Source organism: Procambarus clarkii, chromosome 31, assembly GCF_040958095.1.
Source record: "Procambarus clarkii isolate CNS0578487 chromosome 31, FALCON_Pclarkii_2.0, whole genome shotgun sequence".
NCBI classification, from domain to species: domain Eukaryota; kingdom Metazoa; phylum Arthropoda; class Malacostraca; order Decapoda; family Cambaridae; genus Procambarus; species Procambarus clarkii.
In genome coordinates, this window is record NC_091180.1 from 26,748,446 (window position 1) to 26,773,202 (window position 24,757).

General features: G+C 38.8%; 1 protein-coding gene across 7 annotated transcripts in view; it reads left to right on the forward strand.

Moving 5' to 3' along the window:
- Nucleotides 1–23,822, forward strand: part of LOC123758841 (caspase-8-like) — a 56,074-nt gene extending 32,252 nt beyond the window's left edge. For 3 of the 7 annotated variants that reach the window (XM_069334595.1, XM_069334596.1, XM_069334597.1), the window contains exons 2-7: nucleotides 7,687–7,813; nucleotides 10,329–10,522; nucleotides 10,846–10,953; nucleotides 18,486–19,607; nucleotides 20,242–20,394; nucleotides 22,900–23,822. In XM_069334595.1, the coding sequence (XP_069190696.1) occupies nucleotides 7,695–7,813; nucleotides 10,329–10,522; nucleotides 10,846–10,953; nucleotides 18,486–19,607; nucleotides 20,242–20,394; nucleotides 22,900–23,111 (1,908 nt within the window). In that variant the 5' untranslated portion in view covers nucleotides 7,687–7,694 and the 3' untranslated portion in view covers nucleotides 23,112–23,822. Of the gene's footprint in view, nucleotides 1–2,416; nucleotides 2,630–3,952; nucleotides 4,078–7,686; nucleotides 7,814–10,328; nucleotides 10,523–10,845; nucleotides 10,954–18,485; nucleotides 19,608–20,241; nucleotides 20,395–22,899 lie in introns of those variants that run through there. The other 4 variants (XM_069334594.1, XM_045743578.2, XM_045743577.2 and 1 more) reach the window with 4 other exon arrangements.
- The last annotated feature ends 935 nt before the right edge of the window (nucleotides 23,823–24,757 follow it).

Genomic DNA, 24,757 nt, shown 5'->3' on the forward strand with positions numbered 1-24,757 from the left:
ACGCTTAAAAGATTAGATAACATCCGCAACACCCACGCAAATGTTTGAGGTAGAAAAGCCAAGTGTTTAAGGGATTTTTTTCATTAATTATTATTTTGTGTTATTAGACATTTTTCTTATATTAAATGTTCAAAGTTTTTTATTAGAAAATTAGTTAATGGGTAACCCCATTACGTGCGAAATAATCAGGAAGAACATTGACAAAATAAAGGAATCTACAGCTCTAGGCGTGGTTGGAATTAAATCCTAAATTGCAAAGGAACTAGTTTAGTTTAGTTAATTTATTATGCAACCTATACCCCTCCTGTGGGCAGTAGGGCGCAAGAATTGTACCCCAAAATTCAATTAGCTAAGAATTCCGGGCGGGACAAAAATGATATTGGTGAAGACTTGGACCTAGAAGTTATGATCCACATAAATATTTTGTACTTAAGTCGCCTAGCTGTGATTGCCCTGTTGTCAGTGATTTCAGACCAAGTGGTATGAGGTGCTTTGAGCTCTGTAATTACTTCATACACTCAGGAATATTGGAAGATATGCTTGTGCTGTACCCTGATTTTGCTTGTGGAGGTTAATAGATCAGCCTTACCTTTCACGTTCTCTCCTGATTCCCTGTATGACTAACCATCCTGTGAGATAGGGATAGTATATGAACTTTAACTAGTTTTGTATCTACACTGTGTAATCTTTCATATAAAACAGGGTAGCAGCACATTGCTGTGTATACCTAAGCTTGTTAATAACAAAAACTGTCCCATTTTCCTGAAATATTATATTTTTTCACTTTTGTTTTTTATTATGGAATGATTACGCTTTCCATAACATAATACAAGATTATATATATAATTTTTAATTTGAGTTAAAACTAACATAGCTTAGATTTGATAAAAGTTCTAAGTCAGTAATGTTCTTAATATAATATAATAATTCGAATATAAACATTGTCGTCCTGGGGGTCACTGGGTGACCGTAGAGTTTTGTGTGGGGTAGGTAATATTTATTTATTCATTTATTTATTTATATACAAGAAGGTACATTGGGTTTGTGAGAATACATAGCATAGTATTTACAATCTTGTAAAGCCACTAGTACGCGCAGCGTTTCGGGCAGGTCCTTAATCTAACAGATAATGTTAAGTAGGTAAATTTTAGCAGAATTAATAAAATGATAACAGATACAATGCAAGAAAAAAATGAGATGAGAGAGATTAGTAAGTATATTAAAGCATATTGGTATATTAAAGCTCTGATTGATTACATTGACAGCTTGATTGGTAATTTAAACAAGATTAATAGACACCATACAGCAGATTGATAGCACATATAAGAAGACAGCAATGATCACAATGGTAAAGATGTTCGGATTGGGTACATGAAGATTGGGAGATTGGGTAGCAATAGATACAGTGCAATTTTAAAGCAAAAGGTAAAAAACTATGAAGATGAAATTTGGTACTTTTTAGTATTGCTTTTGAATGATGCAAAAGTTGGACAGCTTTTCAATTCAATAAGGAGTGAATTCCATAGACTGGGTCCCTTTATTTGCATAGAGTGTTTACACAGATTAAGTTTGACTCTGGGGATATCAAAGAGATATTTATTTCTGGTGTGGTGATAATGGGTCCTATTACATCTGTCCAGGGAGAGTTTCAGAGCAGGATTTGCATTTAAGAACAGGGTTTTGTAAATGTAGTTGACACAAGAGAATTTGTGGAGTGAGATTATGTTTAGCATGTTTAGGGAGTTAAACAAGGGGGCTGAGTGTTGTCTGAAAGCAGAATTTGTTATTATTCTGATAGCAGATTTTTGCTGGGTGATGATGGACTTGAGGTGGTTTGCAGTGGTTGAACCCCATGCACAGATACCATAGTTGAGATAGGGATAGATTAGTGCATAATATAGAGAGATGAGAGCAGAGTTAGGAACATAATATCTGATTTTGGAGAGTATACCAACTGTTTTAGAGACTTTCTTAGTTATGTGTTGTATGTAGGTGCTGAAGTTGAGTCTCTTGTCTAGGAATAGGCCAAGAAACTTTCCATCATTTTTATTGCTAATGTTTACATTGTCTATCTGAAGCTGAATTGCATTTGTAGATTTGCTTCCAAATAAGATGTAGTAGGTCTTTTCTATGTTAAGTGTTAGTTTGTTGGTTGACATCCATAAGTGGACTTTTTTTAGTTCATTATTAACAACATTACTTAGTGTATTTATAATTAACAACATTATTTAGTGTAATATCTCTCGCCTCCCCGAAACCTGTGTCTACAAACACTTGCCGTGCACTACATTGCTCTTATTTACTCTGCCGTAAGGCACTACAGTTTTATTTTTCGCCGACTGGCGACGTATGACCTCCGGGCTTAAGGGGGAGAGAAAAAAAAGGCTCTTGGCAAGAACGAGGAGCATACGGGCCGCGTGCTGTCGCTGCCCCTAACCCAACAAGGAAACCACCGACAGTCAGCTGTTTCTTGATAGCCGGGAGATAAGGAGCCTTCCTGTACTGCTCAAGTCCCTACTCTTTGTTCAACCTTGACGAGCGGACGTCTTGACACTTGCTTCGCCTGGGAACTGCTGGATCTGGTTGTTTTGCGATTTACATACAACATAACCTAAGAGTCTCAACAACGGTTGGTATACAATCTTAGTTAGTTTAGTTCATTTATTATGCACCCCATACCCATCTTGTGGGCGGTAGTGGAAAGGGTTACAGAGGCACATAATGGGCTCAGGGACTGAACCCCACAATTCATTTAGCTAAGCAAGTTACAATCTTGATGAGCTAGTTACAAAATTCAATATAAGTCGTCACATCAACAATGGGTTCGAGATCGACATACAATCTAAAATCAAATATTATGTTCCACACTCCACTCATTATACAGTGCTGTGTGCTAATCTATCTAATCAGCCATCTTACATATGGGATCTGTGCATGGGGCTTAACCAATGCAAACTACCTTAAGTCCATCATCAAGCAAAAATTTGCTATCAGCACAATAAAAAAAACTTTTCAGACAACACACTGGCCCTCCCTGTTTAAATCGGTCCGTCTAATTACCACAAGCTACACAAGCTTCAGAAAGCTTCCTGGCAATACATTAGTAATGAATAAATATGATATATTTACTCATTATAATGTTGGTGCTGAATGTACAACACGAAAAAACATAATTTTAATCTGAAAAAGTATGTTTTTATAAAGAAATTAGATGAAAATAAAGACCTGGTGATGCCAAATCAAGTCGACGATCCAAGCTTCAGTTAGGTTAGGTTAGGATAGGTTAGGTTAGGTTAGGTCAGGTCAGCCTAACCTAACATATCATATTTATTCATTACTAACGTATTGCCAGGAAGCTTTCTGAAGCTTGTGGTAATTAGACGGACCCGTTTAAGTCCCTAAACATGCTAAGCATAAACTCGCTCCACACACATTTTAATTGTGCTATTCACAAGAACAAAGTCCTGTTCCTAAATACAGATCCTGATCTGAAACGCTTCATTGACATATGTAATAGAACCCATAATTGCCTCACCAGAAATAAATATCTCTTTGATGTCCCCAGAGTCAAACTAAATCTATGTTAACACTATGCAAATAAAAGGAACTAGTTTATGGAACTCACTCCGTAACATATTAAAAAACTCCAACCTATGCCTTATTCAAAAGTATATCCGTAAAGTACAGTACCTAATTTCATCTTCATAGTTTCCTGCCTAGTACCTTAAACTCACACTGTATCTTGTGCTACACACTACCCCAATATATGTGCCTAAGCCATACAACTTGACTATTGTAATCACTGCTATCATCTTATACAGTATCATGGTTGTTATGTTGAATGCAAATGTGTACAGTACCTAGAAATAATCCTCATTATGCTACATTGTACCTGTTGATAATCTCAAATTTTACTATCAGGTATCTATTAATTTTCTTCAAATTTTCTTAGGCACATTAGTTTCCACTGATAAGCGACATTCATTTCTCCATTCGGCTTCGTGATTAACCCATCACGGGTACTCCGAGGCACATCCTATCCCACGATCGTCGTCGCCCATAAATCAACAACAACAGGTCAAGTTCATTTATTGAGACCATGAAATACATCTCAAAAAGATAGTTCTATATTTCTATCTTTTGAGATGTATTTTAGATATTTTGTACAGTATTTAGATATACCCTCCTCTACTTAAAGTCCCTCAAGGTCACACAAATTCAGTGAGTACAAATCCACTAATTACATGACAAGTATCACATTTTACATTGCAGATTAAAATAGTAAATGCAGCATTTAAGTGTTACACTCTTGGGGCATTCTCATAGTTTCCTACCTTGTGCTTCAAACTCACACTATATCTTGTAGTACCCACTTCACCAATATTAGTACTTAAGACATAGATCACTACCAGTGTAATCACCTCTGTCCAATGTACTGTATATTGTAGTTATTAGTTGATATGAAACGTTACTACAATGTACCTTTTCATCTTACCTGATATGATACCTGGTTACCTGGTTGATGGGGTTCTGGGAGTTCTTCTACTTCCCGGCCCGAGGCCAGACTTGACATGTGAGAGTTTGTTCCACCAGGCTGTTGCTTGGAGCTGCCCGCAGGCCCACATACCCACCACAGCCCAGTTGGTCCGGCACTCCTTGAAGGAAACAATCTAGTTTCCTCTTGAAGATGTCCACGGTTGTTCCGGCAATATTTCTGATGCTCACTGGTAGGACGTTGAACAACCGTGGACCTCTGATGTTCATACAGTGTTCTCTGATTGTGCCCATGGCACCTCTGCTCTTCACTGGTTCTATTCTGCATTTTCTTCCATGTCGTTCACTCCAGTACGTTGTTATTTTACTGTGCAGATTTGGGACCTGTCCCTCCAGTATTTTCCATGTGTATATTATTTGGTATCTCTCTTGTCTCCTTTCTAGTGAGTACATTTGGAGAGCTTTGAGACGATCCCAATAATTTAGGTGCTTTATCTCGTCTATGTGTGCCGTATATGTTCTCTGTATTCCCTCAATTTCAGCAATCTCTCCTGCTCTGAAGGGGGAAGCGAGTACTGAGCGGTACTCAAGACGGGACAACACAAGTGATTTGAAGAGTACAACCATTGTGATGGGGTCTCTGGACTTGAAGGTCCTCGTAATCCATCCTATCATTTTTCTGGCAGACTCAATACTTCCTTGGTTATGCTGGGGGCCTCGTAGCCTGGTGGATAGCGCGCAGGATTCGTAATTCTGTGCCGCGGGTTCGATTCCCGCACGAGGCAGAAACAAATGGGCAAAAGTTTCTTTCACCCTGAATGCCCCTGTTACCTAGCAGTAAATAGGTACCTGGGAGTTAGTCAGCTGGCTTCCTGGGGGTGGAGGCCTGGTCGAGGACCGGGCCACGGGGACACTAAAAAAAGCCCAGAAATCATCTCAAGATAACCTCAAGATGCTCCCTAAACGTTAGGTCGTCGGACATCATTATTCCCAAATCCTTGACATGCTGTTTTCCTACTATGGGCAGATTCGATTTGTGTTTTGTACCCTGTATTATGTTTAAGATCCTCATTTTTGCCGTATATGAGTACCTGGAATTTATCACCATTAAACATCATGTTATTTTTTGGTGCCCAATCGAAAACTTTGTTAATATCTGTTTGTAGTTTATCAATTTCTTCAGCAGAGGTAATTTTCATGCTGATTTTTGTATCATCTGCAAAGGATGACACGAAGCTGTGACTTGTGTTTTTGTCTATATCTGATATGAGGATAAGGAACAGCAGTGGTGCAAGGACTGTACCTTGAGGTGCAGAGCTTTTAACTGTGCTTGGACTCGATTTTACTTGATTGACTGTTACTCTGTGTGTTCTGTTCGACACGAAATTGAGTATCCAGCGTCCTACTTTACCAGTTATACCCATTGACCTCATTTTGTGTGCAATCACTCCATGGTCACATTTGTCGAAAGCCTTTGCAAAATCTGTGTATACGACATCTGCATTATGTTTTTCCTCTAATGCCTCGGTGATTTTGTCATAGTGGTCAAGTAGCTGTGAGAGGCATGATCTTCCTGCTCTAAATCCATGTTGGCCTGGATTGTGGAGGTCATTGGTTTCCATGACTCTTAGTGATGGAAACCATACGAATAGGTCCAATACTGGCAGTGGTTTTCGCTTTTGATTTAGCATATGTGAAGAAATATTTTGGGTTTTTCTTTATTTCTTGAATTGCTTTCTGTTCTAGTTGCCTTTCTTCAGTCTGATAGGAATGCTTCAGTCTCTGTTCGATTTCTTCAATCTCCCTGTTTAAATTATTCCTTCTTTGTATGGAGAGTCGTGTCTGCTTAAGCATTTCCATTAATTTCTTCCTCCTTTTGTAATGTCGTCAGTGTTCTCTTTCTACATTGGACCTCTTTCTGGCTTTCCTCAAAAGAAACATGTTTCAGACAGACTTCATATGCTTCAGAAGTCAGTTTTTCTATTCCTTGTGTAGGATTTTTATATCTTAGAACATTTTCCCATTGAATGTTTAAGTTCCCTGTTTATTTTCTCCCAGTCTATCCTCTTTTTATTAAATATGAATTTATTGAATAGCCCTTCTCGCTTGTTGTTTCTCTTGGGCCTACTACCATTATTAATGTTAGTTGCTAAAATAGTTCCTGAAATGCTATGTGTGTGAGTGACTTTGCAAGAATGTACAAATACCATTCTTGTGTAATCTCACCAACCTATTGTACCTTCTTGTGAATAAATTATTGTTATTATAAAGTGCTTGTAGCTTTCATGTATTGTCTATCATACCATTATTACGCATCCAAACAATTTGATGTGGTACACTACAGTACTTATTTCCATATTTCTATAGTTATCAATGAGTTGACATTAATACGTAATGATCTAAGGTGTGGGCATGAAACATACTACATACAAGTAATTTAAACACCTTATATTTTTCACTGACATAAACACCATATTGCCAGATATATTTGTATCCTCCTCTTAATCTCATGTAAATTGAGTACTTCCATGTAGACTTTCCTCTACCATAAGTGAAGGACACATTTGTGTTTATTATTCCATAATGCTTATGTGTGTTACTGCTGTCGATCATTACAGTTCTCTTAACTTTTTCTTCATCCTCTTGGATCATCTTGATTCTTCTCTTTATTTTTTCAAAGTTTTCTGACATACAACATTGACACAAGTTTTTACCAAGGCTCTCTCCGCTATTTCATCAACTGCGTCATTAAACAATATTCCCACATGTGAAGGGATCCACATGAATCTTACTTTATAACCATTTTTTCTTTTTTCATTTTTTTGGGGCATTTTTATGACATTTGACTACTTCCTGTAATCATGCTAATACAGCTTGGGAGTTCAGCCTGCGTTGAAGTTAAGTGGTGTCCAATAACACTATGTACAGTGCTGATTTCAGTGTACTTTCTGTACAGAGTACATCTATATATTTTTCATAATTTCTATCATAATTTTTATCTATCATAATTTCTATCATGCCCGAAACGCTTTGCGTAATAGTGGCTTTAGGCATTGTATGTACTAGCTCTACCTATAAGTCAACCAATCTTTGTAAAAATTTCTTGTATGTATGTACCTTATCTAAATAAACATTTATTTATTTATTTATTTATTTATTTAATTTGTATCACTGTAAGCCTTAATATTGCAGCAGAGTAAATGGAGCCTATAAAAAATAACGAAGAGAAGGCACGAGAGCTACTCAAATCAAGACAATATAAAGAAGCGGAGGAGTTGTTCTCTAAGGTGTTAAGGGATGCCAACACACTACAATTGACGTAAGATACTTATATTATAATAATATTGCACACCGCTGTTCTTATAGTATTTGGCTTAGGTCATGGGTGCTATGGTGCCAGTTATTTATATTATATATAATATAAGCCTAACATGTAATAACATTTAATAATAATAATAATAATAATTTATTATTTTTAAATTATGTATAAATACACTCTGGCTGCCTGTCTCCTGACATCATGAGTTATTAATTAATTAGTATAGTACAATATTTCACTTAATTACCCCTTATTTTGACGAGATAAGATGGATTTTCTGTATAGGCTTAGGTCTTTCCTTTTAACTTCAGCCTCGGTAGTAAGAATATCCATATGGCAATATTAAAACATTAAACTTTCTGGGGGGAGCCCCGTCGGCTCCCCGGAGCTATCCCAGGCTGATATGCTAATGTCAGACTTTGGCATCAGTCATGTGTATGGAGTTCTTAGGCCTACCGGGGACCACGGCCAGAACCGGGCCCCCTCAGAGAGGCAAGGGGAGCAATGGCCTATAGAAGCCCCCGTGTAGTTGGAAGCATTCTATGTCTGCCATCGACCGGAACAGGCACCCAGAAAGGTAAGCGCCCCAAAACAAACCCCTATTCTGGTTAAAATTGCTACCTAATACCGAACTAGTGGATAGAACTCCCCAACCGAAAACAAGCAAATTAGTGTGACGTCACACACTGCCGCGCCGCTGTCTGCGCAGCTCCCCCCTCCCCGGGAGGGGGAAGGGGGAGCCCCAGACCCCCCGCGCCGGCTACCCACACCTCAGTTCTTGAGGCTGATGCTATAGGCGATGGTCGTGTGCTCTGGCTCCGGTGTCGCTACTGCACTGTGCTTTGAGTGTGGTGTTAGTTTTGTGGGTGCGAGAGCCAGGAGTTATCTTCAGTACTCGGGCTGCATGCGCCTAGGGCTGCCTTCCCTAGGTGCCCTGTAAGTACTGCCCTTGGGGCTTGGGGCCACCTTCCACAGGCTCCTCGGGGTCTGCCTCTGCTGGTCCGTTTTACCTTTCGGTTTTTCGGCCGCCTGTTGGGCTCTTGGGTGTTCTGTTCTCCCTTGTTACCGGCAGGTAAGAGGCAGTTTGCACTGGTAGGGGCGCAGGGTGCTGCTCAGCTTGTACTTCCCGACATCGCGGCCGGCTCTGTTCCTTGGGGTTCGCTGTCCTCTTGCGGGGTTTTGTTTTTCTTTTTGTTTTTGCCTGGTGGGGGGTTCTGTCATTTTATTCAGTTTGTTTTTGCCCTTCCACTGTTCTCCTCGGTGGCGCCCCCTGCTAGGTCCCCGTGAGTGTACACGTCCCTGGGGTTCAGCTTTAGAAGTTTGCTTGATAGTTTTGTTCGTTTGCAGCCGTCTCCTTCTTTTCTGGCGAAGAATGAGACTGCTGCGTTCCGGAGGGGTCCATGGGTGGTTGATGCTTGGTTGGTCAGGCCGGGGGTGCATCATGTTTTGTGTCCGGTTGCGGCGCTTCGCCGTTATTTGCGCGCCACAGCTTCTGTGTCCGGGGACGCGCTGTGGGTTGATCCGGTTTCCCTTCTTCCCTGTTCGCGGGTTCGGGTCTCTCAGGTCGTCCGCAGGGTTATTAGGTCTAGCCAGCCTGCGGTCTATCCCCGTGCCCATGACGTTCGTAAGTTCGCGGCTCTTGCTGCCGTCTTTGGGAATATGTCTTGGTCTGATATTCGGGCGCGGGGATTTTGGCGGTCGAACAGGGTCCTGGCTGCTCGTTACCTTGTGAATGTCCCTGGCCCTCGTCGGGCCTGTGTTGCTTTGGGTCGGCGGTTGCAGCCAGTTGTCTCGGCTTCGAGTTGAGGGGTGAGCGACGACCGCCTCCCGGGTAAGTCCCTCTTTTTCTGTCTGTGGGTAGTTAGCTCCGGGGAGCCGACGGGGCTCCCCCCAGAAAACCAGCGTTGAATGTAATGAAACGCCATTTTCTGGGTGAGTCCCGGAGGCTCCCCGGCATCCCTCCCTCCCTCCGGTCGGCGGTTTTTCGCGTTTTTGACATCCAGCCTCAAGAACTGAGGTGTGGGTAGCCGGCGCGGGGGGTCTGGGGCTCCCCCTTCCCCCTCCCGGGGAGGGGGGAGCTGCGCAGACAGCGGCGCGGCAGTGTGTGACGTCACACTAATTTGCTTGTTTTCGGTTGGGGAGTTCTATCCACTAGTTCGGTATTAGGTAGCAATTTTAACCAGAATAGGGGTTTGTTTTGGGGCGCTTACCTTTCTGGGTGCCTGTTCCGGTCGATGGCAGACATAGAATGCTTCCAACTACACGGGGGCTTCTATAGGCCATTGCTCCCCTTGCCTCTCTGAGGGGGCCCGGTTCTGGCCGTGGTCCCCGGTAGGCCTAAGAACTCCATACACATGACTGATGCCAAAGTCTGACATTAGCATATCAGCCTGGGATAGCTCCGGGGAGCCTCCGGGACTCACCCAGAAAATGGCGTTTCATTACATTCAACGCTGGTTTTTTGCCAGTATTGCAACTAATGGTATTAAAATTTGACAGCCTAACTATTTTGTAGGAAGGAGCAAGAAGCCCTGTTCTATAATGACAGAGGCCACTGCAGATACATGCAAGTGTGCTTCGATGAGGCTGTGGAAGACTATACCCTGGCCATACAGCTAGACCCAAATCTGGCTGCTGCATACTACAACAGAGGAACAGTTTACTATAGACTTTGTGCTGGCTTGTCTCAACAGACTGGCGGGATGCAAGGTAAGTGCTTACAAAGTGAGCATTGGTTACATTGTAAAGTGAGGTTATATATGGATATATGGTTATGTATATATAACTTTTAAAATGGCTTCTGTAGTGAGTGTAAGTTTTATCATAAGAGCTTAATAAATAGGGTTTAAGCATAAATTATTACAGTATTTGTGATTGAGAATTAATTCTCAAACTAAGAAAAACCATAAAAACTACAGGACACAGGATACAAGTAGGTTTTATTAACAGATGATCTTAGAAAGATATGTGATAGGTTTTCTAATGCAGGTGTTGCATAAATAATTTAGAACATTTAATTTTGTCTTTTAAAGTTGATCTCCAAAAAGCAGTGGAAGATTTTGAAAAGGCTTGTAACTTGGCACCAAATAATCTTGAGTTCCAGGAGGGTCTGAAAAATTGCAAGATTCTGTGCTCATCAGGTTTGTAATATAATTGTCACAGTTTGCCAAAGTTAGTACTTGACTTTGATTTTGAATAATTGTTATTGGCTCATACATGAATTCTCGAGTATTGTTTATATTACACCTACATTCTTATAGTATATGCACATCTTTGTTTACATGTATCATATTCTTAATGCTAATTAAATTTAGCTTTAGTTGGAGTGAAAGTAGTTCCTGTTTCCCGTCATTTTGCAGAAAGCAAAGTAGCTTCAGAAAGTGATGCAATATGGACAAAATATAAAGAGGAAATACTGGCAGGTATAAGGGTAATTTTTCAATGGCAAGAAAGTTATGTTGTATTTTTCTTCCATTATACACAATACACACACACACACACATTAGGGGCCCTGGTAGCCTGGTAATTACCTAAGTGTAGTTACAGGATGAGAGCTACGCTCGTGGTGTCCCGTCTTCCCAGCACTCTTTGTCATATAACGCTTTGAAACTACTGACGGTCTTGGCCTCCACCACCTTCTCACTTAACTTGTTCCAACCGTCTACCACTCTATTTGCGAAGGTGAATTTTCTTATATTTCTTCGGCATCTGTGTTTAGCTAGTTTAAATCTATGACCTCTTGTTCTTGAAATTCCAGGACTCAGGAAGTCTTCCCTGTCGATTTTATCAATTCCTGTAACTATTTTGTATGTAGTGATCATATCACCTCTTTTTCTTCTGTCTTCTAGTTTTGGCATATTTAATGCTTCTAACCTCTCCTCGTAGCTCTTGCCCTTCAGTTCTGGGAGCCACTTAGTAGCATGTCTTTGCACCTTTTCCAGTTTGTTGATGTGCTTCTTAAGATATGGGCACCACACAACAGCTGCATATTCTAGCTTTGGCCTAACAAAAGTCATGAACAATTTCTTTAGTATATCGCCATCCATGTATTTAAATGCAATTCTGAAGTTAGAAAGCATAGCATAGGCTCCTTGCACAATATTCTTTATGTGGTCCTCAGGTGATAGTTTTCTATCTAGAACCACTCCTAGATCTCTTTCTTTATCAGAATTCTTTAAAGATTTCTCACATAATATATAGGTTGTGTGGGGTCTATGTTCTCCTATTCCACATTCCATAACATGACATTTATTAACATTAAATTCCATTTGCCAAGTGGTGCTCCATATACTTATTTTGTCCAGGTCTTCTTGAAGGGCATGACAGTCATCTAAATTTCTTATCCTTCCTATTATCTTAGCATCATCAGCAAACATGTTCATATAATTCTGTATACCAACTGGTAGATCATTTATGTACACAATAAACATCACTGGTGCAAGAACTGAACCCTGTGGTACTCCACTTGTGACATTTCTCCATTCTGATACATTGCCTCTGATTACTGCCCTCATTTTTCTATCAGTCAGAAAATTTTTCATCCATGATAGAAGCTTACCTGTCACCCCTCCAATATTTTCCAGTTTCCAGAACAACCTCTTATGTGGAACTCTGTCGAAAGCCTTTTTTAGGTCCAGATAGATGCAGTCAACCCAACCATCTCTTTCCTGTAATATCTCTGTGGCTCGATCATAGAAACTGAGTAAATTCGATACACAGGATCTTCCAGATCGAAAACCATACTGTCTGTCTGATATTATATCATTTCTCTCTAGGTGTTCTACCCATTTAGTTTTGATTAGTTTTTCCAATACTTTCACTATTACACTTGTCAATGATACAGGTCTATAATTGAGGGGGTCTTCCCTGCTGCCACTTTTGTAGATTGGAACTATGTTAGCCTGTTTCCACCCGTCTGCTACGATTCCTGTACACAGGGATGCCTGAAAGATCAGGTGAAGTGGAATGCTGAGCTCAGATGCACATTCTCTCAGAACCCATGGTGAAACGCCATCTGGGCCAGCTGCTTTGTTCTTACCGAGCTCCTTGAGCATTTTTTCCACTTCGTCTCTAGACACCTCTATGTGTTCTATGTTGTTCTCTGGAATTCTTATTGTATCTGGTTCCCTAAAGATTTCATTTTGTACAAACACACTTTGGAACTTTTCGTTTAGTGTTTCACACATTTCCTTTTCATCTTCCGTGAATCTATTTCCCATTTTCAACCTCTGAATATTATCCTTTACCTGCAATTTGTTGTTTATGAATTTATAGAATAGACCTGGTTCTGTTTTACATTTGTCCGCAATCCCTTTTTCAAAATTTCTTTCTGCCTCTCTCCTCACTGCCGTGTAGTTGTTTCTCGCATCTTTGTATCGCTGGTATGTTTGGGGGTTCGGCCTCTTCCTGTATTGATTCCATTTTTGTGTCTTTCGGTCTCTAGCCCTCTCGCAATTTCTATTGAACCAATCCTGTTTCCTAGTTCTGCATCTCTGTTTTGGTATAAATTTTTTTGTGCCTTTATCATATATTTCACAAAACTTGCCATACATCTCATTCACTTCCTTGCCTAGCATCAAGTCTGTCCAATTATACTCACTAAAAAAATTTCTAAGGTCACCATAATGTCCTCTCCTGAAGTCTGGTTTTTCAACTGCTTCAACCGCCTTATTTTCTTCCAGCTTATAACGCATTGCATACTTTATTCCCAAAAAGACATGGTCACTTTTACCCAAGGGAGGAAGGTACTGAATGTCAAATATCTCTTCCTCCTTCCTGGTAAATATCAAATCTAGCATGGAGGGAACGTCCCCTTCCCTCATCCTCGTAGCTTGTTTAACATGTTGATACAAGAATGTTTCCAGGATGAGGTCTATAAATTTACAGGTCCAAAAATCTTCTGTTTTAGCTTCATATGCTTCCCAGTCTATGGATTTCAAGTTGAAGTCACCGACTATCAACAGTCGTGATCTATCGTTATCCGCTCTCGCTATAATCTCTCTCATTATTGTTATAAGACCTTCACGTTTACTATCTAGCTCCTCCTTTGACCATGTGCTGCTTGGCGGTGGACTATATGCATTTATCATCATTAGTTTATCATCCTTATAGCAGATCTCTAGTGCTATTATGTCAACTTCTTGTGGATTGGCAGTCATTATTTCCTTCACCTTTAGGTGTTCTTTTACCAGCACAGCAACGCCACCGCCTTTCCTAATTTTTCTGTCCCGTCTCCAAATTGAGTAGCCCCTTGGGAATATGACCTCATTTAAAATTACATCTTCAAGTTTTGTCTCCGTGAGTGCAACAATGTCTGGTGTCTGCAGCTGTATTACATCACTTAACTCCAGTATCTTCGATCTCACTCCATCTATGTTGGTGTATGCAATCTTCGGGAACTTGTTCCCCCTCTCCTTATTCTTCACTCCCCCTCTCTCTATTGATTTTGTTGGTTTGCCTTTATGTACCACTTTACTGGTTTGCCTACCCCTATCACTTTGTAGAAAAAAGAATTTATTTCTTCTTCATTCCTGCTCTCATTTAAATGTTTTGCCTCGGCGAGGTTCAGTTTCAGCTTCTCTCTATCTTCTTTTGAAAGATCTCGTCTTAACGACCACCCTTTCCCATCCTCATCCCTTTGCAATTTTCTAGCATTCCTTAGTACTTCTTCCATCTGTTTGGCACCGTTTAGGGTGATCCTCAAAGGTCGATCTTTCCCTTTTACGTACCTGCCTATTCTCCTGTAGTCGCACACATTCTCTCTGTTTGTAAGACCTTCCACGAGGCCAACAATTTTATCTACTACTTTAGCTTCTTCTACAGCTCTTTCTGACCTAGATGTTATCGCCTTTTCTTTGCAGCCAAAAATGATCAGGGACTTACTCCGATCAACTGTGTTTTGCACCAACTTCGGGTTAGATGCCAATTCTTTCCTCACTTCTAGCCTAATGTTTGTTTTATCTTGGTTGCTGCAGTGTTTGACTTCCTTTACTGCTTCTTCTATTTTTTCCTTCTCCTTGGCCACTTGTGCATAAGTGAGTTGCATATCTTTCTTGCACTGTTCTATTCCCTGTGTAACTTCCTCCATCTGTGCTGACAAAAGCTGTTTCTCCTGTTGAATTTCCTTGCCTAACCTATTGTAGTCATTTATGTTTAAATTTACTTTAACTTCTTCCAAAGCTATTTTTAAGAGTTTATTTTCTTCTTCCATGGCTTTGCAATTTGTTTCCAATTGATTCTTATCCTTGCGCAAGTCTTTCACTAAACCCTCAAGACATAAAACTTTGCTATTCAAATGGTCATTACTTTCTTTCAATTTACTAATTTTTTCTACATGAGAGTTCACTATAGTATCTAAATTTACCAACTTGTTATGTAGACTACTAATATCAATGCTTTCTTCATTGAATCCCTCAAAATCAAGCTCTGTTTTGTTTTTCCCCTTGCCAGTGGCCATCTTGAATGTTCTTCTCTGCACTGTAAACACTAGGGCAACTTTTTCTCATCCGATTTTTCACTTCCCTTAGCACTTTCCTGTTATCTCACCTATTTTTCCAGAGCACTATACCTTTATGTTCTCTGGGACACCACTCACTACCATCAACCTGTACTACAATACTTAGGATTGTTGAAATATGCTGGAGCTCCTCTGCTGCAAGTGTTGACCCTAGGGGTGTCACCTTTTTTAGTGGTGGATAGCACGCAGGACTCGTAATTCTGTGGTGCAGGTTCGATTCCCGCACCAGGCAGAAACAAATGGGCAAAGTTTCTCTCACCCTGAATGCCCCTGTTACCTAGCAGTAAATAAGTAACTGGGAGTTAGTCAGCTGTCATGGGCTGCTTCCTGGGGGTGGAGGCCTGGTCGAGCCTGGGGCTCGACCAGGCCTCCAAAAAGAAAAGTAGTTAATAAACTACAACTGCCTCCAAAAAAAAAAGTAGTTAGTAAACAGTTGATTGACAGTTGAGAGGTGGGCCGAAAGAGCAAAGCTCAACCCCCGCAAACACAACTAGGTGAATACACATTATGAGTGTTAAATTGGCATTGATGAGTGTGAGACATTTTTGAGGTGACCAAACCTCACATCAGAAGATGGAGTAATGACGACGTTTCGGTTCGTCCTGGACAATTATCAACTCGTGTGCGAGCTTGATAATGGTCCAGAATGGAACAAAACTTTGACGTTTCTTCGTCTTCTGATGTGTGGTTTGGTCGTGGTGTCTTCAGCCATGTTATTGTGACTTAGTGTCTGCCAGTTTTCTTTTTAGGTGTTAATGTATTATTATTTTCTATTGCTTAAAAAAGTCTGATTAAGAATATTTAGACATTTATATACTGTACTACTACAGTATTCTTATTTCTAGCAAATTAACATAGTTTGAACCATGTATACTGTTTGTATCCTATGGCATTTCTCCACAGCCTAAGGAATAACATCAACAGGTGCAAGTCTTTGGAAATGTTCGTGAAGGCAAGTGTGAAAATAAATTGAAGTTCCTTGACTTTGTGTATGATTTTGTTTAATATTTCTAGATTTGTGGATTTTTTTTTTAGAATTGTCATTAATATTCCCATTTCTGATCATATTGATACCTGTATTATAATTTGTTCAGTATAATTGATTGGTCTACCAAATTAAGGGCACCTATTAATTGATGGATGTTGTAGATTTATACATAATAGATAACCAATAGAAGATTTATAAATAATTTATGTAGTATGTTTTACATAATTGATGTAATAGTTTATATATATAATAGATGTAGATTTATAATACAGTAATTAATATATAATAGATGCAAAAGATTTATACATTATGTAGAAATATACATAATTGATTTGGTAGATTTGTGCATACGTAATTGATTTAGTAGAATCATACACAACTGGTTTAGTGAATTTATGCATGATGTAATAATTTATATATAATAGATGTAGATTTATAAAACAATATATTATACATAATAATGTAGTAGATTTATACATAATTATGTAGATTTATACATCATTGATTTGATAGATTTTACATACTTGGTAATTTATTTAGTAGATTTTTACATAATAGATGTATGTAGTAGACTTATATATTATAGATGTAGGATTTATATGCAATAGGAATAAATGTACATTCAATCTTTACGTGTGAATCTCAAGTGCATCATATTCACATATTCATATATTCATTCACATTCATGTACAAATGAATGTCAGTTCAGTTGCTTTAATCTAAAAAGTATCCTATATGAAGGAGAATTTAATCAATCTATCTTGACAATAAAGGCACATTAGGGGCACTGATTTGGCTACAAGGAGGTTTAGAACTTCCTTGTGCTTGCAGGTTTTCCAGATAGCATTGTGTCATACATGGCAAAAAATATTGTCCAGATCCTGCAACAGCATAGAAACAAATCATCAAGGGTTTCTTTAGTGGCTGATTTCAGGACCATTAACCCCAAACTGATATACTGTATATATAAAATATGTGCCAGTGTGCATCTGTTGAGCACAGAAGGGAATGCAGTGGGCTCGGTAGTAGAAAGAACTTTACTAAGCTTCTCATATGAACAATGAAATGGCAATACCATGATGCATTTCTGAGATTGACAGTGGTGTTGCTAGAAGTGAGCCCAGTAGGAGAATGAATGAATGTGTCCCGATACCAATCCTACATATAGTCATCTCGGGAGTGCATTGTTGGAGACAGTCAATATATGTACAGTGCCAAGAGATACTTTATATGGTGCAGATCTGGCGGGTACAATTGTACCCAAGTGTAGTTCCAGGATAAGCACTATGCTCATGGTGTCCTGTCTTCCCAGTGATTTTTATTGCATGATATTTTGAAGCTTGCCATGGTTTTGGCATGTGCAGCCCTCTCATTTCAGTTATTTTAACCACCCACCACTGATTTTTTTCAAAAGGGTATTTATGAATTCTCTTTTGGCACATTTGTTTTCTTTGCTTGAATTAAAGGCTTTTTTTATATATATATTTAAAAAATTGCTGCTTATCAATTGTATCAACTTTGTCAATTTGTTAACATTTGTTACATGGTGATTGGTTCACCTATTTTTTTTTGTTTTGTTTTTATATAATTAACATAGTTTTTAGGTCCGGAAGCTATTTAGTAGCATGTGTTTGCACCCTGCTACATATTCTAGGTTAGGTCTCACAAATGTTGTAAACACTTTTTGTTTAGAATTCATCTATTCTCGAGTTACATGCAATTCTATAATAAGTCGGAGTAGCATAGACTCCTAGTAACAGCCTTTAAAAAGCCTTTTAAGATGTTTTCTCTGAATCATATGTCAAAGTAAAGCTTTAGAGGAGTAATAGCCATTTTCTATAATTTGCAGCCACAAATAATCCGAAAATATCATTATCCTAGAACAAAAATTTTTGCATTGTGTAATTATAGCCAGCAAGATGTCAATTCTTGTTAATTATTGGATTTTATAAGATAATCTTGATTTCCTTACATTTCTTTTTAAGGAAAAAGTGCATGGTGTAAGATGAATTCACATAAATGTATGAGCAAAAATAAATCATAAAATGTAAGTTGCCATCTAAGGTCTAATACAAAGCACACTACAAAATCATTCTCCAAAATTAATGTTTTGTATCTACTAGTATCCCTTGGAATCTCTCAAATCTTATAGAAATTTTCTCTTTCAGACAATAGAAAAATGGATGTTTCAAAATTGGAAGCTATTCCACTTCAAAAATTAGTGAAGCTCCTATTTCTTTTAGACAACGGTGACAAGACTACGGGTACAGAGAAGCAGCAGCCACAAAATATTGAAGCTGTCCAGAAAGCCAGAGATGTTTTTCTGTCTATTCTGAAAGACCATGAAAAGGGTCATCACGATATTATTAATATATTGCTTGAACGTTACAAGCTGTTGATAAATTACTGCAATCTAGATCTTCGAAGTAAAACGGAAACTTTTAATACATCTAGAATTAAACTCGATGAAGATTTGCTTACCTTTGCACAGGCTTGCAACTACCTAGGGATTGAATGCCAATATTTAAATGAAAAGGTAAAAATGGTACAAGATGATATGAATCTTAATGAGAATGAAAGAAATGGTGTTTTTTTTGTATATGCAGAAAACATGCTCATGAATCGCATATGTGATTGTTTGACACCTGCTCTTGTCTTTAATCTATTGGATGTTGTCAAAAATAACAGTATAGGTGAAGATTTAGTAGTTACATTAGAGCAATTGAATCACGATGGACTGAAGGAAACTCTCTTCTTTTATATAATAAGGCTATTAGAAGACAATAATCAGCTGAACCGCATATATACAGATAAGCTGATAAATTTTCTTGAAATGTGTCATCAAAGCAATAGCGTTGAGCAACAAACCATTGAAAATGTGATACGCATGTTAACAAGTTATCCAGGAGAATGCCAGCCAGCTGGATTATGCATTGTTTTCTGTGTTACTGAAGGGAGAAATGGAGCTGAGGCTGAAATAGCAAACATAAATCGTGTATTTGCAGATATTCTTGGATTTACAGTGAAAATTGAGAGAAATCCCAGTGAAGAGACTATAGAAAATTATGTTAATAAAGAACTACAGATGACAAAGTATCGTTATTATGACTCTGTTGTTTACTGGTTTATAAGCCACGGCTCTGAAACTAATCTAATTCTTCCTAATGATAAGACGTATGAAAGGGATTTGTTTATTGAAAAATTTTCAAAGCCAAAAGTCTTTAATAAAAAGCCTAAAATCTTCTTCTTAGCATCATGCCAAGGAAGTAAACCAATTCCTGTTAAATTCGGTAAGTGGCTACAAGTTTTCTGGTCATTTTCCTGCATATTTTAGTCTCCTTGATTCTTTGTCTTATTTTACAACTTCCCCCACTTTTCTTTGTACAAACAAGTGCATGTAAAACAATTGGTGATGAGGGAGTGAATGTTTAACAGTGTAATTGTATTACTATGGAAGGCATAGGGACATTGTTTTCCCTTACTGGTAGGCTTACTTTTCTCTCCTATCTTCTAAAGAAAAATAGTGTGACAGTAGTATCAAGGTACTAAGATGGCTTAAGTCAACTTTGATCAACCATATGCCAAGAGAGGATGACATTTGCATCAAAGTTCATTGATAGCACTAAACTTCATGTTCAAGAATATTGGCATAATTTGTTTGGAAACAGCCTGGGAAGATATATTTGGCAGAAATTGTTTAAGTTTTAAGATTGGCAAATATTTTACTTCTGCATTACATAACTCAAGATTTTTGTAGATCTATTCATGATTAACCATAATCATTTGTATAGCATACATTTATCAGTAGTCAGATTTTTATTACGGTACATAAGAGATGTTTGTGTTTTCTATATTTCATGATGTTTTAAAGCATTCTTAAAATACTGTATATTTATCGACGCTATTGCAATTCATACTATGCAGGTGGACAACCAGCTGGTACAGATGGAAGAAATCGTTCAAGAGCTAATGAATTGGATGATTGTAATGACATTACGTATGTTTACTATGAGATGGATCGTCTTATTGCATATGCCACTCTTCCCGATAAACTTGCTTTCCACCGAGATGTTGAAGGTATGGTAATATATGGTTAGGTTTATCTGATGATTGGTATCTGTGGAATGGGAATACATTACATATTATTGTACAAGATTATACATTATTAATCCCTAGTAGGTGCAATATCATGTCCAGTAGAACCAATAAGCCTGCTGCTAACAAAGCTGCACATGTACTACAAGATATTTTTAGTCAAGATCTTTGACACTTAGATGTGGAATCTTATTTATTAAGGTATCCAGATCATGCACCACCACCTTGCGGTGGGTTTTGTTAGTACTGTACATTATTTTTGATGGAACTGAAAAGAGGCAGTATCTCAATGTTTCAGGGTTTTTGTTTTACTTTTATCTTTGTTTTTAATAATTGTTTATTTAATTTTTAATCTATTTTTTGTTAATCTTCAAACAATTACATTTTAGTATGTGTTATCAGACTCTGGTTTCCAGAAAATTGTGGGTTTTCTGTGGAGAGATGCTCCAGCTCCCTGGAGCTATACTGGGCTGATGTGTATATATTAGACCATGGGCATTTGGCTTCGGTCTTGCACTGCCTTTCCCTCCTGGAGTTGTCTTCAGACTGGCTCAAGGAGGATGTGGAGGAGCTGGGTTCTAGGCCGGTGTTTGCTGCACTTGCCTTGGCAGCTTGGGACGTGACAACCCGTATTGGCACATACCGATTCATCCAGGTTTCAGGGACTGGCTCGGTTTTGTCGTGGGGGCAGCATGCTTACTGCTTTTGTTGCCTTCCATTCGGCTTGAATCTGGCACCTCACATTTTTACATAACTTACCTGGGTCGTGGTTACTCGTTTTAGTCTGTTATGGGGTTCAGGTTCTGACTTGCCTCGACGTCTGGCTGGTCTGGGCTTCCAGCCGGTCAGCATGTCTGCTCGCCAGGGATTTGGTTCTTTCCTCAGCTTGCTGGGTTCAGGTTCTTCGTTAGCTGGAGGACGTACCATTTGGTTCCCTTTCAGGTTCGGACTTGACTGGGTCTTGTGTGGGGACTTTCGGACCGCTTCCTTGTCTCTCCCTCCAGCGGCGTTGCTGTGGCTGCAGTCCCGTGTTCAGCTGTTTTCGGAGGGCATCCGGGTCACTCGTCAGTTGCTCAAGCAGCTGTGTGGGAGTCTAAACTTCGCTGTGCTGGTCTACCCGTGGGGTCAGATCTGGCTTCGGCGACTGTGTAGCCATTTTCTGGGCGAGACCCAGAGGCTCCCCGGCAACCCTCCCTCCCTCTGGTCGGCATTTTTCACATTTTTGATATTCAGCCTCTCAACTGGGGTTGGGTAGCCGGCATGGGAGGTCTGGGACCCCCCCCCCCACCCCCTCTCAGGGAGGGGGGAAGAGTTGTGCAGACAGCGATGCAGCGACTGTGGTGACGTAATGCTTGTTTGCTTGTGTTCTGATTGGGGAGTTCTGTTGGCTCGTTCGGCTTTCAATTTGCAATGTTTAACCAGCTGTACTTTGTCTTGGGATTCCACCTTTCTGGGTGCCTGATCTGGTAGATGGCAGACAGACCGCTTCCAACTACATAGGGGTGGCTATAGTCCATTGCTCCACATGCCTCACTGAGGGGGCCAGGTTCTGGCTCGTGGTCCCCAGTTAGCCTAGAACTCCATTGATTGTTGCCAAGGTCTAATATATACACATCAATCCGGTATAGCTCCGGGGAGCTTCCGGGTCTCACCCAGAGAATGGCATTTCATTACATTCAATGCGGGTTTTTTTCAGACATGACGACAACCTTTATCCCCAGTCTGTCCTGGTATATTTCAAATTAAAATAAGTTTATTGAGGTATAAATACACACAAAGGGATGAGGTAGCTACTAGCCATCATCCCTGCTTGGGGGTGGAGGGGAACCAGGCAGAACAGCAGTGGAGGTTACTTTGGGAGGAAATGGGAATACATCAGAGAAGGAGGAAAGAATTACAGTAAAAGTACATTTTATATATGGTATGATAAATGTACTAGGTGTGAGCGAGATGCGTCTTAAGTAAATGGGAGAATGGTGACAAATCAAATGATGGAGGGTTTGAGGATGGGGGGGGGGAAGAGGTTACTGTACTTGTGTAGTTACGAAAGGTTGAAAATTTTAAGGGGGTAATAAAAGGTAGGCATAGCTTTGTGTGTTTCAGAGAATGAGTGTATATTATGATGTGTAAGGATGTTAATTCAAGAGTATTGGATTGAGTGTATGATAGGTAGAGAGAGGGGTATGTATCTATAAATGCATATAATTCAGAATGTAAGGAGAATATTACAGCAAGCAAACAATGATATTCAGGTGTTCTAAAATAAATTACATTGTATTTTGGGGGACAGGAAAAGACAGGCATGCAGTTTTCATGTCTGTCTTTCATGTGCTACCTTATCAAAAGCCTTAGGGAAGTTCACATATCATTTCCAAAAATGTGAACAGGTTAGACATGATTTGTTTATAAAACCATGTGCTAATTTTGATGCACTGTATATAATTTACCTAATTTGTTATAAGTATTAATTTACTGTGTTTTATTTAGGTTCTGTGTTTGTGGAAATTGTGTGCTCTCTTCTGGAAAAAAGTTCTGAAGTAAGCATTACTCAGGTATTGGAAACGGCTTCACGGAAGATACACTGCCTAATTTTCAAGAGTGACGATAATTCGTTTCAAGGTCATGCAAAACAGGCATGTTTCTATACATCCACCTTTCAAAAAACTTTCTGTGTTCCAACAATATGCCCACAAATTTGAAGTAAAAATTAGACAATACGGTTCACCCTTGACCATCATCTCAAGTTGCAAATAATTAAAAAAGACAACTCGATATATTTGTACCTAATAGGCCAAGTTGCCAAAAAAGGTGAATTTTCCTGTAATATTATTTTTCAAATATTTTTTTTGTACGGAATGATACAGCTTTTCATTACATTACACATTTTACTTTGAAAACATAGAAGCTTGATCAAACCTACTGTACCTGATAGGAACACAAACCATGAATTTAACCATTTCCATTTCATTGTTCATAGATTAGAGTTGTGTATATATAAAATGGATAATATCATGGATGTCATCATAGAGACAGGACTTTGGGCTTGTATAAAACGTTCCATAAGTACTGTATAGAGAGCAACGGCTTCTTGGAAGAAAATGAGAACCCTCATTGGCAGCCGTATCTGCCCAAAACACTATGCATGTTAGTGCCTTTGCAAGAATGTAAAAATATATATTATAAAATTATTAATTATTATAAATACAGTATAGCTATTTTCTGTACTAAGGCATAATCAATGAATATGTTGTTAACAGCATGCTGTATTTTCTCTACCATGTACCATATAGCCAAAATCACTTAAAATTTTATTACCATAATTTTTCTTTGATACTGTAATTGCCAACTTATCCCATATAATATTTATATTGTTCTAATGTATTTTTAAATAAACTTTATAAATAATGTTATGCCCTGTTTTTAATTACCTTTTTATAGCTTTTATATTACTTGTATAGCTTTACATGTGCCTAAAATGCTACATATAGTATACAGTACTGTAAGTTGTGTAGATCTACAGCTTACTAAATTATTTTCCTCTTAGTAAATGAATAGTAACTACAAGGTCAGTACCATGCCACATGCGTGTGACCTAAAAGCCCTTCTTCATGCAGTGCTTCTTGAATGTTTGTAATTGACCCCTTGGAAAATCTAATGAGTTATTATGCTCTGCAACATGTACTGGACATTGACTGCTTCATTATTTGGTTAAACAATAAACAATCAAAGAAGTTGCATGCTATTGCATCCAATGTGAAATTTCCAAGAAATTTTTTCAGAGCAAAAACAATTGAGAACATTTTCACATTTAAACAAAAATAAACTTCGTAATAAACTGATACACACGCATACAAAAATGTTTTTAAAAATGTTAAAATTGGCTTCTCAGCTGGTAAAATTGATTGAAGTCATTATGATAATATAAATTATAGTGCAAGATTTCTTTTTTTCATTATTCAACAATAATCAATGAAATTAAACATTCATGGTTAGTGCTCCATCTAGCCACTTATAGTAGTGTTTTATCATTTGATTACAGGAAAGGATTGTATAATAACTGTGCTCCTGGCATGTGTCCATTCCATACCCCCCCCCCCCCCCCCCCCCGAGGCAAATTGGTACAATTAATTACCCGGTATACCCAGTTTATCTTGGGAGGGGGTATGGAATGGACACGTGCAAGGATACAAGGTACCATCTGAGAGGTAAAATCCTGTAAGAGTCGGAGAGAAAGATCTAAGCGTTGATATCATGCCGAACCTGTCCACAGAGGCCCCATCAAAAGAATATCATCAGCAGCAGCATATGCTAGATTGGCCATTCAGGACCTTGTATACAACTTAAG